Source organism: Rhinatrema bivittatum, chromosome 11 (assembly GCF_901001135.1).
Source record: "Rhinatrema bivittatum chromosome 11, aRhiBiv1.1, whole genome shotgun sequence".
Lineage (NCBI taxonomy): Eukaryota > Metazoa > Chordata > Amphibia > Gymnophiona > Rhinatrematidae > Rhinatrema > Rhinatrema bivittatum.
In genome coordinates, this window is record NC_042625.1 from 101938225 (window position 1) to 101955270 (window position 17046).

A 17046-nucleotide genomic window follows, 5' to 3' on the forward strand; every position below is an offset into this window, starting at 1 on the left:
AGGAATAAACTAATGAAGACAGGCTCTCAAGCTGTCTATGCTGTGTTCATGCTTTATATCAAAGTGATGCCTGCCTGGGGCTCTATGAAGAGTAGAAGGAAGTTATTCCTGCAGGAATAGCAATAAAAAGCTTCAACCCGCAGAGAGATCTCGGACCTCAAAACAAAAATCTTTTTACCGTTCCTTCAAATCTTGAACACTCATCTAACCCAAATAAGAGAACGAATGTTCACAACAGCAGGACCCAAACTATGGAATGAACTTCCCAAATCAATAATTAAGAGCAGAAGTAAAGCCTACGAACTTATGTAAAGAAATATCAAATAAACCACTTAATGAATATTATTATTCCAGAAATATTAGTTCTTCTCAGCACAGCAAATAATAATTCACTAAAATGTATTCAAAACTGAAACAGGAAATATCAATATTAGATTAACTGTGAATGTTTTGATTATTCAATAGAATTCAAATAGATCCATTTACTTAAATTAAGAACCTGTTAATACAATATTATGCAATTTATATAAACCGTTGTGATCTTCTGTTGGAACGACATAAATAAATAAACCCAGCACCCTGCCTGCTTTGAGCTTTTAATTGTGGGAGAGGTTAGGTAGGAAGTACTTTTTAAAACTTAAAATACTAATTCTTGAGAAATGAAATATAAATCAGGATATAAGAAGTTTTCTGTTTAAACAGGCATTGAAGTTATCCAAGAATCACTGTCTTACTTTACTTCCTGAAATTCCCTTGGTAAAGGTCCTTTTCCTTCACAGTTTGCATCTCTCTTTTCCTGTGTAAGTTACTGGGTTGTATTCCTTATGGAGATATGGAAGGGGAGGGGGTGCTGAATTTATTCCTTCACAGTTTGCATCTCTCTTTTCCTGTGTAAGTTACTGGGTTGTATTCCTTATGGAGATGTTGAAGGGGAGGGGGTGTTGAATTTATTCCTTCACAGTTTGCATCTCTCTTTTCCTGTATAAGTTACTGGGTTGTATTCCTTATGGAGATGTTGAAGGGGAGGGGGTGTTGGATTTATTCCTTCACAGTTTGCATCTCTTTTCCTGTATAAGTTACTGTGTTGTATTCCTTATGGAGATATGGAAGGGGAGGGGGTGTTGGATTTATTCCTTCACAGTTTGCATCTCTCTCTTCCTGTATAAGTTACTGGGTTGTATTCCTTATGGAGATGTTGAAGGGGAGGGGGTGTTGAATTTATTCCTTCACAGTTTGCATCTCTCTCTTCCTGTATAAGTTACTGGGTTGTATTCCTTATGGAGATGTTGAAGGGGAGGGGGTGTTGAATTTATTCCTTCACAGTTTGCATCTCTCTCTTCCTGTATAAGTTACTGGGTTGTATTCCTTATGGAGATATGGAAGGGGAGGGGTGTTGAATTTATTCCTTCACAGTTTGCATCTCTCTCTTCCTGTATACGTTACTGTGTTGTATTCCTTATGGAGATATGGAAGGGGAGGGAGTGTTGAATTTATTCCTTCACTGTTTGCATCTCTCTTTTCCTGTATACGTTACTGTGTTGTATTCCTTATGGAGATATGGAAGGGGAGGGGGTGTTGAATTTATTCCTTCACAGTTTGCATCTCTCTCTTCCTGTATAAGTTACTGGGTTGTATTCCTTATGGAGATGTTGAAGGGGAGGGGGTGTCGAATTTATTGTTTTTCTGTTTGCACTTTTCTCACATCTTGGATTATTTTCTCATTCATTTTGCTCTTTGTTCATTTCTGCCTCATCCTCCTTCCATTTCTTTTTACTTCTTTTCCAAATTTCCATTTCACAGACTCCACAACAGCCTTCTCGCTGTTATGACAAACCTTGGTTGGTAAACAGGAAAGCTGGCACTCCTGTCAGGGACTTGGATTATTCAGACATTGAGGTAGGGTAATGGGGGGAGTGTGCAGAGATCTGCTCCTGCTTCCGCTATCTAAGCAGCGCTTTCAGGCTTCTGGCTGTCCTCACACAGGAGAAGGACAGAGAGAAGGCAGGGTCTTGTACTGTTTAACCAGGAAGGACTAAAATCTCCAGCTCTTACAGCCACTAACAGACTAATAGGACTGAGCATTGAAGCCAGGATATGAGCTGCTAGAAATGATGTCTCTGTCTTCTGCTTTCTTTCTTGGTTTTACCGTGGCTGATTTGAGCTAAGATAAGTTTGATTCTGAACTTCACCGTCCAGTTTGCTGCTGCTGCTGCTTCTATTACTGCTTTTTAGTTTGTGTCTTCACATAACAGCTAAAAGTCCCTTCATACTTCCAAATCTCACTCTTTTTCATTCTTTGGGACCCAACTATTTGCTCCTTTGGGCTTCCTGCTCCATCAGACTGTGGTGCCACGAGCTTTCAGTGACAGAGCCCATCCGGGCTCCTTGCAGAACAGAGGCTGTAAATCCAGCCACAGGTGTCACTCTGCTGTTCTCCTGCTCATGTTTGACAGAGTCTGGTGTTTGTCATTTCTCATTAAGGTGACGCCATCTCAAGGAAGCAAGGTAAAAAGGCCTCACTCCAGTAGAACACCCCTGGCTGGAGATGCTGGCATCAGTTCCTTTCAAGTCTACTCAGGTGCCAAATCTAGCCGGGCAGGTAAGAAATAGCTCATACTTCCATTTTACGCTGCTTGCTGGCCTGCCCATCCCATCAGCAAGGCTGGGGATCGACTCTCAATGTCTCATCGACTCCCACGTTGGCATTGCCGCATGGCGCTGCTTCAAACCTCGGTGCCTGGTGCTTGTGCACTTAGCCCTAGAGGGAAGGCAGATCCAGGGGTCTGCACCTTACGAGGGCAGCCTTTGCCCAAGGAGCTCCTGCTTGACTTAGCACAAAGGGAGGTGAAAGGGAGGAATGGCTCCAGCTTTTCACTGACCTGCACTGATTCTCCATCTTTCAGGCCTTACTCCTCTGGATCCTCGGAGACATCTGGCTGCAGTCAGAACAATTAGCTTTTTTAGCTGCTGAGAGTCTGTCAGGCAATGAGGGCAACTGAAAACAAGTCTGACAAGAAAAGCTCAATTACCCAAACTTAGGAGAGAGAAAAGGTGCTGGTGCCTGCAGGAGCTCACGAGGCAGTGCCCGAGCAGGAACTTGCGTAGCTCTATGAGCTATAGGAGAAGAGTTTCAGTCACCCATGTCCTGGCTAATTCAGCCCTGCTTCTTGACAGAGAATAATCCAGATATGTTAGCATTTATTGTACACACACACTGGTGTTTAGTTAGGGATTGTATTGAAAACTACTTCCAACGTTTAGAACAGGCTCCAAGAGAGCAAGATCTTATGTAGGATGCATGAAGCCTGTCAGGGGGAACCGTACAACTTAAAAGCAAGTTAGCTTGTTCTGCAATGCTGCGTAATAACTCCCCAGAGTCCTAATGCAGAAGAATTTCGTATTCTGTTTCAGCCACTCCGGATTCCTTGTTATAGTTTCAGCAAATGTCATTGAAAAACTAACCGATATCAATCACACCCAACGGCTCTCACACATGCAATGTACTCCAGGCAAAATACTCATGTACCTGGTTTCTCTCTCAATTCTTGTAATCCAGCTACCATACCATAAAGGACTCTATGAGGACCACTACTCGTAGGGTCAAGGTATTTCACCAGACTCTCTCTACGGTTTCAGGTCCGTTTTACTTTATATGTATTTTTTTGTAATTTTTAGTAATTTTTACTTAGTGCAGATGAGTATCACTGCTGAAATTATATTCGTGGGATTGAAAAAGTGACTGGGTTATTACATTGGGCTGCGCAGATGAGTATCGCTGCTGAAATCATTTTCGTGTTATTACATTGTAAGTACATTGACTTTCATCCTAAACGTGATTGTTTGGAGCTTTCATCAGTTTGAAAAAGGAAAAATATATGAAAATTGATGGAAAAATCACTAAGTAAAAATTACAAAAAAATACATATAAAGTAAAACGGACCTGAAACCGTAAAGAGAGTCTGGTGAAATGCCTTGACCCTACGAGTAGTGGTCCTCATAGAGTCCTTTATGGTATGGTAGCTGGATTACAAGAATTGAGAGAGAAACCAGGTACATGAGTATTTTCTTATATTGAAAAACTAACAGCACAGTACAGATTTTAAAGAGGGAAGGGGGAAAGGCAAAAGAAGAGGCCTGTTCAAGGTCACAAACACGTGACCTTGTCATCCTGCTCTCTCTGCTTTCACCTAACCTGCACTTCATTTCTTCTTTACTGGCAGATGCCAAGAAGAACACAAGTCGCCCAAGCAGTCGCGCTGGCAGTCACGCCGGGAGCCGGCGGGGAAGTGATGCCTCGGACTTTGACCTGCTAGAAACACAGTCCGCATGCTCCGACACGTCCGAGAGCAGTGCCACGGGCTGCCAAGGCCACTCCCCAAGAGGGACATCCAGATCTTCCAAAATCCCAACCATGTCCAAGAAATGCACTACTGCCACCCCAGCCAAGACGCCGGGCCCAAAGAGATAATATTCACTGTACAGAAGAAAGCTTTTTCAATCCTTTTTACCACACTGCGTGCATTGGATGTATATTTATTCTAAGAGGGGAGAATGATATTGTTCAATGTGTAAAAGAACAATTGTGTTCAGAAGCTGCCTTATTTCTTTTTTTTCTTATTGCAAGTTAATATTTTCATGCTATATTCATAAAATTTCAGTCCAGGCAAATCTCCATGTAGACTGGGGTGTGGAAAATAGGAAAGCTTTGAGAGAGAAAGAAAAATTAAAATAATGAAGTGTGAAAAGATATGATTATGATTTTGGTGCAGGGAATGGAACTGCTTCTCACTTTTAGGGTTATAACCTAAAACTGCATCTATAGAAAGATAACTTGCTACATAAGTGATATTTATGATCTCCCAATAGTGCGAGACCTACATCGAACCTCATACAGAGGCTTAGAAGCTCATGTGAAATGCAACTCTGCTTTTGTTTGAAGTCTGAGCTTTTACAAGAATGAAATGGAGTTCATAGGAATTACAAATCACTATAATGAAATGTCTCAGCTTAAGATTTTAAGGACTTATAGCTCTACTTCTGTATTCAGGGGTGAACAAAACATAGTCGATAAATCATGTGCTGCAAGCTTCCTGGGCTGAATTATGAAAGGTATCCTTTTTAGACGAGTGGTAATGTGTGGGGGTGATGTCACAGGAAGTTCCTCGTTGTCACTTCCTGAATCGGTTCAGATTCTTGAAAGTGGCTGCCATGCTTGATTGCACACGTTTTCACTTGAGTATCTAACTCGCAATTGTCAATTACAGAATTTTATTTATCAGCATTTTCTTTCTATTTATTTAAATGTTCATTCCACTTTGAACTGGACTGAGATGTAAATTGTATAAATTCTGTTCCTAGCTGGAAGCTGGATTTGGAAACACTTAAAACTGCTTTCTTTACACTAATCTCACCAGCACACTTGCTAGCAGAGTTGACTCTCACTTTTGTATGCTGCTTTTCTTTTGAGATAAAATCAACTGATAAAACTGACCATGTTGGGGGAAAAGACTGTGTCTAAGTTCTTGTATTTATTAAGTATTGTTACTATTTAGCGCTGACCTTGTTGCTGTGTGATTCTCAATTTATTTGAGGCTGAAATTGAAGCTGTACCAATGATATGTTTCAGAAAAACATTTTGTATTAAAATTGCTTGCAGTAATATTCATTTGTTCTTACCTGTACCTTTCGCTAAACTTCAAGATTGTCCGAGCACTAGCACAAATGGGGATAGAAGGTTTCCTGGATATGAGATTAGCCATGGTCATTGTACAGAATCTTTACACTCTGCCTTCTCATTTTGTGCAAGGGCCCCTACAATCACTTTAAGTGCCTGCTGGAGAAATTATCAGATGGAACTTTGTTCTGTCACACATTAATTGTGAGGGTAACTTTTGTTGTTAAGTTTACTATATATTTGCTTACATTCTCTATCAGACTATTTAGTATGTTTGCAATATTTTAGGTTACCTCAATCAAACTACAGTACGTGTGTGAAGCACTAAGAACATAAGAAGTGCTCTGCTGGTCAGTCTAAGATCCATTAAGCCCAGCATTCTGTATCCGACAGTGGCCAGTTCAGCTCACAAGCACCCATAAGAACATAAGAACAACATAAGAAAATGCCAGACTGGGTCAGACCAAGGGTCCATCAAGCCCAGCATCCTGTTTCCAACAGTGGCCAATCCAGGCCACAAGAACCTGGCAAGTACCCAAACACTAAGTCTATTCCATGTAACCATTGCTAATGGCAGTGGCTATTCTCTAAGTGAACTTAATAGCAGGTAATGGACTTCTCCTCCAAGAACTTATCCAATCCTTTTTTGAACCCAGCTACACAAACTGCACTAACCACATCCTCTGGCAACAAATTCCAGCGCTTTATTGTGCGTTGAGTGAAAAAGAACTTTCTCCGATTAGTTTTAAATGTGCCCCATGCTAACTTCACATCTACCCGTTCTAGACCTCTCATGATCTTAAAGACCTCTATCATATCCCCCCTCAGCCGTCTCTTCTCCAAGCTGAACAGCCCTAACCTCTTCAGCCTTTCCTCATAGGGGATATAAGAACATAAGAAATTGCCATGCTGGGTCAGACCAAGGGTCCATCAAGCCCAGCATCCTGTTTCTAACAGAGGCCAAACCCAGGCCACAAGAACCTGGCAAGTACCCAACACTAAGAAGATCCCATGCTACTGATGCTATTAATAGCAGTGGCTATTCCTTAAGTAAACTTGATTAATAGCCATTAATGGACTTCTCCTCCAAGAACTTATCCAAACCTTTTTTGAACCCAGCTACACAAACTGCACTAACCACATCCTCTGGCAACAAATTCCAGCGCTTTATTGTGCGTTGAGTGAAAAAGAATTTTCTCCGATTAGTCTTAAATGTGCTACTTGCTAACTTCATGGAGTGCCCCCTAGTCCTTCTATTATTCGAAAGTGAAAATAACCGAGTCACATCTACTCGTTCAAGACCTCTCATGATCTTAAACACCTCTATCATATCCCCCCTCAGTCAACTCGTCTCCAAGCTGAACAGCCCTAACCTCTTTAGTCTTTCCTCATAGGGGAGCTGTTCCATCCCCTTTATCATTTTGGTCGCCCTTCTCTGTACCTTCTCCATCGCAACTATATATTTTTTGAGATGCGGCGAAAAGAATTGTACACAGTATTCAAGGTGCGGTCTCACCATGGAGCGATACAGAGGCATTATGACATTTTCCGTTCTATTAACCATTCCCTTCTTAATAATTCCTAACATTCTATTTGCTTTTTTGACTGCTGCAGCACACTGAGCCGACGATTTTAAAGTATTATCCACTATGACACCTAGATCTTTTTCCTGGGTGGTAGCGCCTAATATGGAACCTAACATCGTGTAACTACAGCAATGGTTACTTTTCCCTATATGCAACACCTTGCACTTGTCCACATTAAATTTCATCTGCCATTTGGATGCCCAATCTTCAAGTCTTGCAAGGTCCTCCTGTAATGTATCACAGTCTGCTTGTGATTTAACTACTCTGAATAATTTTGTATCATCTGCAAATTTGATAACCTCACTCGTCATATTCCTTTCCAGATCATTTATATATATATTGAAAAGCACCGGTCCAAGTACAGATCCCTGAGGCACTCCACTGTTTACCCTTTTCCACTGAGAATATTGACCATTTAATCCTACTCTCTGTTTCCTGTCTTTTAACCAGTTTGTAATCCACGAAAGGACATCGCCTCCTATCCCATGACTTTTTAGTTTTCGTAGAAGCCTCTCATGAGGGACTTGGTCAAACGCCTTCTGAAAATCCAAATACACTACATCTACCAGCTCACCTTTATCCACATGTTTATTAACCCCTTCAAAAAAATAAAGCAGATTTGTGAGGCAAGACTTGCCCTGGGTAAAGCCATGCTGACTTTGTTCCATTAAACCATGTCTTTCTATATGTTCTGTGATTTTAATCTTTAGACCACTTTCCACTATTTTTCCTGGCATTGAAGTCAGGCGAACTGGTCTGTAGTTTCCTGGATCATCCCTGGAGCCCTTTTTAAATTTTGGGGTTATATTAACCACCCTCCAGTCTTCAGGTACAATGGATGATTTTAAGAACATAAGAAATTGCCATGCTGGGTCAGACCAAGGGTCCATCAAACCCAGCATCCTGTTTCCAACAGAGACCAAACCAGGCCACAAGAATCTGGCATTTACTCAAACACCAAGAAGATCCCATGCTACTGATGCAATTAATAGCAGTGGCTATTCCCTAAGTAAACTTGATTAATAGCAGTTAATGGACTTCTCCTCCAAGAAGTTATCCAAACCTTTTTTGAAAGATTTTAATGATAGGTTACAAATTTTTACTAACAGATCTGAAATTTCATTTTTTAGTTCCTTCAGGACTCTGGGGTGTATACCATCTGGTCCAGGTGATTTACTACTCTTCAGTTTGTCAATCAGGCCTACCACATCTTCTAGGTTCACCATGATTTGGTTCAGTCCATCTGAACGGGTGCCTCCCTGACATCCTCTTCAGTAAACACCGAAGCAAAGAAATTGTTCAATCTTTCCACGAAGGCCTTATCTTCTCTAAGTGCCCCTTTAACCCCTCGATAATCTAACAGTCCAACTGACTCCCTTGCAGGCTTTCTGCTTTGGATATATTTTTTAAAGTTTTTACTGTGAGTTTTTGCCTCTACGGCCAACTTCTTTTCAAATTCTGTTAGCCTGTCTTATAAATGTCTTACATTTAACTTGCCAATGCTTATGCATTATCCTATTTTCTTCTGTTGGATCCTTCTTCCAATTTTTGAATGAAGATCTTTTGGCTAAAATAGCTTCTTTCCCCTCCCCTTTTAACCATGCCGGTAATTATTTTGCCTTCCTTCCACCTTTCTTAATGTGTGGAATACATCTGGACTGTGCTTCTAGAATGGTATTTTTTAATAATGTCCACGCCTCTTGCACACTTTTTACCTTTGTGACTGCTCCTTTCAGTTTTTTTTCTCTTTTTCTCATTTTATCAAAGTTTTTCTTTTGAAAATTTAGCTTACTGTCCCCCTTCCAGTCATTAATTTAAATTTGATTGTATTATGATCACTATTGCCAAGCGGCCCCACCACAGTTACCTCTCTCGCCAAATCTCCACTGAGAATTAGATCTAAAATTTCTCCCTCTCTATTTGGTTCCTGAACCAATTGCTCCATAAAACTGTCATTTATTCCATCCAGGAACTTTATCTCTCTAGCATGTCCTGATGTTACATTTACCCAGTTAATATTGAGGTAATTGAAATCTTCCATTATTACTGCACTACCAATTTGGTTAGCTTCCCTAATTTCTATTGGCATTTCACTGTCCATCTCACCATCTTGGCCAGGTGGACAGTTGTGTGTCTTTGCCCATTTTACTAACCAGTGTAATCTCTGTTGGCACTTTGCAGTTTCTGTATTGTGGCCAAGTGGGTGGTTATATATACTCACTATTATACTCTTCCCTTTTATCCTTGGAATTTTTATCCACAAGGATTCTAGTGTGCTCTTTAATGCTGGAAGCCGAACTAGTGCATAGGCCCTGTCACTCCCCACACGCAGGCAGGGAATTAATGCCTGAAAACTGGATGTCTGTAAAGGCCACAGTTTTATACAATGTCACAATTATCAAAACAATCAATTGTACTCAAGCTAGGATTTTCAATGGATAAAAATCAGGCTTTGCCCGCCATATACCAAGCAAGGCAGCATCTTTTAACCCAGCCCTCCGCCTTGTTTCCAATCAAGGGGGCCACAATTCCTGAGGCATAGCCCTGACTCAGCATTTGGCATAAAGGCACTCTTTTTGTGAGCCTAGTGACTGACCTACTTTTAATAAAAATAAACTGCATTTAAAGCTCCCCAATGGCCCGGGTATCCACCAGAACCTGCACAGGTACCTAATCCTAGCACTGCCTATCTGCAGTGTATGCGAGAGTAGGGCCAGTAGCTCTCTTTTAACAGGTCCCCTTTAGTGACTCACTCGGGCCCTTCCTATTCCTTATGTCCAGCGCTCGAGTGACACAGGTGGAGAGAGAGGGTGTGACGCAGGGCAGTGACATTTGAGAAGGCCTTTTAAGCCCCTGCTCCTGTTTATCCCTGAGAGTGAGATACAAGTAATAGATCAATTGTAGGGGATCTGTCAGGTACTTATCCACAAAGCATAATCTATAGTGCATTTTTTGCACCACTGTGACACCCTTTTTAAATTTTCTTTCTTATAAATTATTTGGTGTTCAGTCTAGATTAGTAACTTGAATATGAGCTAGTGAATTACTCATGTTCGGTAGTTCTGTATGTAACAACTTTCCAGTATGGAGCTTGGACAGAAAATATGGTACAGGAGAGTAATTACTTTCATAGGTACAGCAGAGTTGTTTACCTGTAACAGGTGTTCTCCAAGGACAGCAGGATGTTAGTCCTCACACATGGGTGGACATCATCGAATGGAGCCCCGGTCTGGAACTTTGATCTCAAAGATTCTAGAACTTTCAAACATGCCCTACTGAGCATGTGCAGCTGTGGTCACCCTGCCCCCTAGGCAGAGTCCCTCAGTCCATGACATAGCTAATACATGGAGAAAACAACTCCCAGGGGAGGCGGGTGGGTTTCATAAGGACCAACATTCTGTTGTCCTCAGAGAAACACCTGTTAGTTAAGCAACTCTGCTTTCTCTGAGGACAAGCAGGATGATAGTCCTCACACATGGGTGAATCCCAAGCTATAGGCTGTCCAAGCAGGACAAAATGGGAAATCCGCACAGTGCTGAAGGCACCAACTCTTTCCCTTTAGCCTGTGAAGCAGCCGACCCACAATGGGGTCTAGGTGGGAAGAGTTGGGTTCTACAAAGAGAAAACCATAGAAACAACTGAGACACAAAACCCCCATGCATAGCAGGGCGCCTAAGACAAAGGAGTGATATGAGTGCCAGCAAGAAACATACTTCACATCATGGTAAAAATTACAGGCAGGGTTTCGGATCAGGAAACCCTGACAACGACATTAGGTCTAGAACCTTCTAGATACAGGAAAAAGATAAGTAGCACTCTTGGACAAAGAATGCATAGTTTCCTTCATTGTTACAAGACAACCGAAAACCAACTGGGACCCGAAAGCTCCCCAGAAAAAAAAAACAGCGGTCCACTGGCATCTGAAGGACAGAATGCATCTGCAGAAGCGTGCCCATGTTTGGCTGATGGGCACAATGAGCAGAAACACCCAAGCAACACTTGGAAGAATAATCAGCAACAATGGCAGGGTCTGTGACAGACCCTGCAAGACAAACCACTAGACCTAGCTGACCATGCAGGACAGCATCAAGAGTTTCAGGGGAAGAAAGGCAATCCTCAAATGGAATCACTAGCCAAACCCTTGAGCAGGGAGATAAATTAGGCCTGAAGCTCACCCACATTGCACCCTGTCAAGGGCAGGGTTATCCATCCTGTCTACAGGATAATTCAGGTGAGCAGGAAGCCACTTTGGACAACCTAGTGAAGTGTTACAAGCTAAAGGCAGTACTGGCCAGAACTTGGCAAAAATATAGGGAAAGGTGTATCTTTCCCTGCAGGTATACACTAAGATAATACCACAAATGCCCTAGCTTTTCCTCCTCTCCCCTCGACAGTCCAACTGGACTGCAAGGTTAAGAACAAGTCTCAACCCCAAGCAAATAACTCACTGCCGATTCCAGTAGGGAGTTAAACCAAGATAGAGCCCTCAGTCTGTGCTAGGAACAGCTGAAACCGAGAGCGAATTGCCCAGGGAAGAAATCCAGAAACACTCCACGCAGAGACAAGAAACCAGGGTGCCGTAGGTGCAGACCCCTGTTGAACAGGATTTCTTCACTGGCCTGGAAACCCTAAGAGTACTAGGGCAGGGTCGGTGTGATCTCAGAACAGATTGTCACAAACCTGTTTTAGGTATTAATATGTCAGCCATGCTTACATATACTTCCCCCAAGGAAGCACGCGGTCCAGTAAATGGAACAATCACTCCCCTGTCCACAGACAGGGTTATCCCTAAAATGGGAAAGTATAGCTTGCAAGCCACTGCAACCAAAGAGTAGCACCTCTATTGCGGGGTCATTTGTCCTCCAACTACCTCAGCCATGGATATGGCGATAGGCTGAAAAGCATACTTGCCAATTAGATGGATTAGAACCCTCCTCACTGAGGTAGGTTCGCTGGGGGTGAGAATGACTGGCAATAGTGATCCTTATCAAAAAATGCCTGTTGAGCTCAGCAGGTATCAAAGGTGACTCCTGGATGTGAAAAATCCCTAAACTTCTCAAGGGAGCTACTCTGGAATGCCTCGCTTGCAAAAAAAGACCTGCTGTGCCTTAGGACAACCTAAGGAGAGTGCTACCGCTCGACTGGCTCTCAGAGCCGGTGAGAAACCGAGAATGGTTGCCAGTCAGAAGCAGTAACATCCCTTTTTTGGAAAATGAGAACAAGAGACACCCTTTTGAAGGGATGGGAAACCCATAAGGAACCCAGACGAAACTCCCCTTCCTGAAGGGACAGGAAAGCAACAGGAATCGGGGCCTCCCAATCCCAAAAAACTTTCAACTCTCCAGTTGAGAGTTGTTACAATTCCTGATCGCTGAAGTTCAGAAGCAGCCAATCTGTCACCTGCAGCTTCCCTCAGATGGGGTAAGCCACCACAAAAATCCACAGAGGGACCCCAGTAAAAACTGTCCAATGACTACCGCTGCTGTCCCCCACTCCTGGCCTTCAAGGAAAGGCACAGATTCAAAGAATCGAGGCACCAATTCAGAGATAACATGCAAGGGGTGGAGCCACAGGGGCATCCCCGCAAAGGGTTTTGTGACTCGGGAGGGGTCAAACACATATTCCTCTTCTGAGAAAGGAGAAGATTCCCCTCCAATTCAAATTGCATCTGACACAGGTTTAAAAAGCATCTACACTTGGTAAGATCACTTTCATACCTTGGAGGTGGAGGCAAATGAAGCATGGAAGGAGTAGGCTGGACCAGCAGTATCTGAGCTGGTCTTTTCCCTAAGGGTTTGACCAGGAACGCAGTCCTAGGTTGGTCCTGTGGCTGTAACGCAGAACTGGTTGTGCCCATCACGAGGGGAACTCACGCTCTCTCTCTCTCTCTAGAGGGCAACTGGAAGAATAGAGCCCTCCATTGTAAAAGCACGCTGACTAGTACTCATACAGTGGTATCGCATCCTGTGGATCGCGGTCCACCTACGAACCCACTCACCATGCTTGTGGGTAGAATCCCACGGTGCAGCAAGGACCGAGCACCTTCTGTTGGGCATTGGCTACTCCCTGCCAAAAAGTAATCACAGAGTGTGTGATGCCTTCCTTGCCAGTGCTTTCCAGCACTTTGTAGTGCAGAACTGTTGAGGCCCAGTTAACTGAGGAAATTTCAAATAAGGATTGTCCACTGATAACTAAAATTAAGGCATCTAAATTAAGTGCATCTTGGTACCATAAAAAATTTAGGAACCTAAAAAAGTATTAAGAAATAAAGAAAAAAAATGGTGAACAAAATAACACAATACAAAACTTAACCTTGTATAGAATATGCCTTGGAAAATACAAAAACCTTATTAACCAAACTAAAAGAGTATTGGTCCAAAAAAAATGTGACATAAAATTCAACCCAAAAATTTTGTTCCGTCAGTAGCATCCTTTCAATCTGCAGGCTGTAAGATACAGCGAAGACTGCATCGGGTATCGCAGAGATCCCCCTTCCTGTGAGATGAGGTCCCCTTTGTGACCTAGGGGAATAGGTGGAGCTATCGACAGTTGGACGAGGTAAGCATACTGTGGTTGTCATGGCGATGCTGGGGCAATCAGGATTAAGTCAGTGACATCCTCCATGCACTTCTGCACAGTGCGGGGTAGTAGAGGAATGGGAGGGTAGGCGTAGAGGAGACACCCCATAGACCACAGGATGAGAGAGGCATCCGGCACTGACCTCAGTGGGCTTGGGAACATGGAACAGAACTCGCGTTCCTTTCTATTTTGCACCATCGCGAAGAGGTCTATGATTGGAGTACCCCACTGAGCGAATATGCGGTCTGCTACCCTCTGGTTCAGTCTCCATTCGTGTGGATGAAAATCCTGCTCAGGCAGCCTGAGCACATGTTCGCTCTCCCTGGGAGGTAAGTAGCTTGCAAGCTGATGGAGTGCTGGGCAGCCCTCGCCAGAATGGCTATCGCTTCCTTGCAGAGCTTCCAAGAGCCTGACTACCCCCCCCCCCCCCCTTTGTTAATGTAAAACATGGTCAGCTGATAGTCATGGTTCACATGGACAATCTTCCCTTGTACCTGATCCAACAAAGGTGAGCAGGGCATTCCGGATCGCTCGAAGCTCCAAGAGGTTTATATGTTGAGCCCTCTTCAATGGTGACCCTAGGCCCTGCGTCCTTAGATGGCCGGTGTGGGCTCCCTATCCCGTCCGTGAAGTATCTATGATTAGTATGACTTCGTGAGGCGTTAGCCAGTATAACGCATCCCTCGTGAGTGATGGGCATAACCACCAAACTATGTCGTTGCGCATGGAGCAGGTCAGGCAGATCGTGTGCAACAATGGTTGCCGATGCTGAGTCCACTGAACCTTTAGACCCCACTGTATGCGACACATGTGTAGCCTGGTGTGGGGAACCACAGAGATTGATGCCACCATGTGGCCAAAGAGTGTGGGGATTTGATGGGCTGACATGCGGGTGGACAACAGCCACTTGGCTAGGTTGTGTAAGGTGTCTGCGCGGTTGATGGGCTAGAATGCCCTCTGGGACAGCATGTCAATTTTTGCTCCTATAAACTGTAGGATTTGGGTCAGCTGGAGACTGGATTTCTCGTAGTTGATCACTAGTCCCAGACCCTGAAGGCACTCTATCGATTCTTTCAGATGCAGTGTCAGTGTTGTGGCATCTGTGGCTTCGAACAGCCAATCGTCCAAGTATGGGAAGAGTTTAATCCCCTTTCAATGGAGGTGGACCACCACCACTGCCAGACATTTGGTGAAGACCCTGGGGGAAGACGGCAGACCAAAGGGGAGTACTTTGTATTGGTAATGCTGCCACTGGACTTGGAAGCACAGGTACCGCCACGAGGAGTGGTGCATTGGAATGTGGAGCTGAAAGAAAGGTAGGATCATCTTCAAGGCCGTCATCTTGAATTTCTCCTTGAGGAGAAATTTGTTCAGCTTTCGGAGATCCAAGTTGGGGTGAAGGCCTCCCAACCTCTTGGGTATGCAGGAGTATGGAGAATAGAATCACTTTCCCTGTTGACGCAGTGAGATCACCTGGATGGCCTGGGTGAGAAGCGAAGGCAGCTCGACCCGGAGAATCTGCGGTTTTGAGGGGTCCCTGGGAGAGACCGCTTTCCAGGGAAGCATGGGGGAGTGCTTGAAGTTCAGTCGATAACCTTTGCAAATGATGTCCTGTACCCAACGGTCAGAAGTGATTGTGGACCAGGTGGGGAATAATTGTGCTATTCTTCCCCTGAATGATGTTGAAGGTGGCAGCCCTGCATGTCTATACTGTATGTCTATACTGTATTTCGACCATAATGACTTTAGTTTTGCCCTTACAGTTAATTTGCTCCCGCGTTATACCTAAATATTATTAATTAATAGTTTTATTGTTAATGAAGTTAGCATTTTATGTTAAGACCTTTCTGTTTATCGTTTACTGTGTTTAAACTGTTATACGTAAAGCTGGTTGCTAATTTATTGTTTCACTGTAAACTGAGGTGATGTATTGCTATACGTACCTCGGTATAAAAGAATCCATAAATAAATAAAAATAAATAAATGTCTTAAAACCTTTGCGGGGGTTTCAGTGTGGGGGTGGATGGCTGGCGTTGCTGACATTGGCCTCTAGATCTGCCTTGTTGCTTTTCTTGCTGGGGAGTTTGGCACGGCAGCTGGAAAGCCGGCCCCCTGTACAGCAGATAGGAGTGGAATGGTCGCTGCTGGAAGCTGGGTTTGCGGTACGTCGAATAGTAGCTTTTCACACTAGTAGAAGGCTCAGCCGGGGAAGCTAGTGACAGGACCGCCACATTCTGCTCTTTTAGCAATGACTTTCTCGCAACTTTTCCCCAAATAGGTTGTCACCTTTGCAGGGAAAAAATGCTAGCTTCTCATGCACATCCTCCCTAATTGCACTGGCTCTCAGTCAAGTCAGGCATCGGGCTGCTATAGCTGAGACAGACGCTCTTGACAATGTTTCAAAGGACTCCTAGATGGTACGGAGGAGGTGCTGAAACCCTTCATGTCCAGAACTGGTTTGCGGAGCCCTACGGGTGATGAGTCCTCGATTAAGAAGGGTTTTAGTGACTGGAGGCACTCCTAGAGGTACTGGGTGATGTAGAATTGGTGTTGTATTTTGGCACCCAGCATTGTGGACTAGAAGGACCGTTAACCAAAGTCATCTAGGTAGTGGTTATCCTTTCCAGGCGGTGCATTTGAGTACAGTCTCATCGTCTTGGCGCACTTCATAGCGGACTCTATGACTATGGAGGCATGTGGAAATTGAGGAGAGGAGTAGTATGGGAACTCTCATCCAGGACTTTAGGTCTGTCTTTCTGGAAGTTTGCATGGTAGAGAGAGGTGACTGCCAGGACTTCTCCAGCACCATGTCAAGGACATTGTGAGAGGGAAGGGCCATTTGTTCGGAGGGCACCTCAAAAACCTTTAGAATACCCATGACCTCTGCCCTTGGGTCAGGGATATTCTTGATCTCGATGTTTAGCCTTGCTTCCACCTTTTCAATGAATTTTGAATAGGAGAGGTCCTCTGGCAGGGAGGAGAGCTCAGGTGGTTCCTCCGGCGGGTCATATGGCATCCCCATAGATGACCCCCAATGATGAGGGTAGCGAGCCTTGGGAAGGTGAACTTGTTTGAGTAGAGAACTGGGGAGAAGGAGAACGTGCTCTTTTCAGCAGCTTCTCCTTGGCTGGTTGCATGCCCTCCTCCAGCGGGCCTTCACCAGATGACGGACTAGCCAGAGGAGGAGTATGGTCACTGGGCTCCAGG

General features: G+C 43.9%; 2 protein-coding genes across 5 annotated transcripts in view; one reads left to right on the top strand and one right to left on the bottom strand.

The window, feature by feature from the left end:
- The window catches only part of MACF1 (microtubule actin crosslinking factor 1), a 513108-nt gene extending 507443 nt beyond the window's left edge, over positions 1–5665 (top strand). For 3 of the 4 annotated variants that reach the window (XM_029570961.1, XM_029570959.1, XM_029570960.1), the window contains 3 exons: positions 1801–1896; positions 2482–2599; positions 4221–5665. In XM_029570961.1, the coding sequence (XP_029426821.1) occupies positions 1801–1896; positions 2482–2599; positions 4221–4468 (462 nt within the window). In that variant the 3' untranslated portion in view covers positions 4469–5665. The remainder of the gene's footprint in view (positions 1–1800; positions 1897–2481; positions 2600–4220) is intronic. The other variant, XM_029570962.1, reaches the window with a different exon arrangement.
- PPIE (peptidylprolyl isomerase E) overlaps positions 1–17046 on the bottom strand; it is a 154118-nt gene that overhangs the window by 44056 nt on the left and 93016 nt on the right. The gene's annotated exons all lie outside the window — the stretch shown is intronic.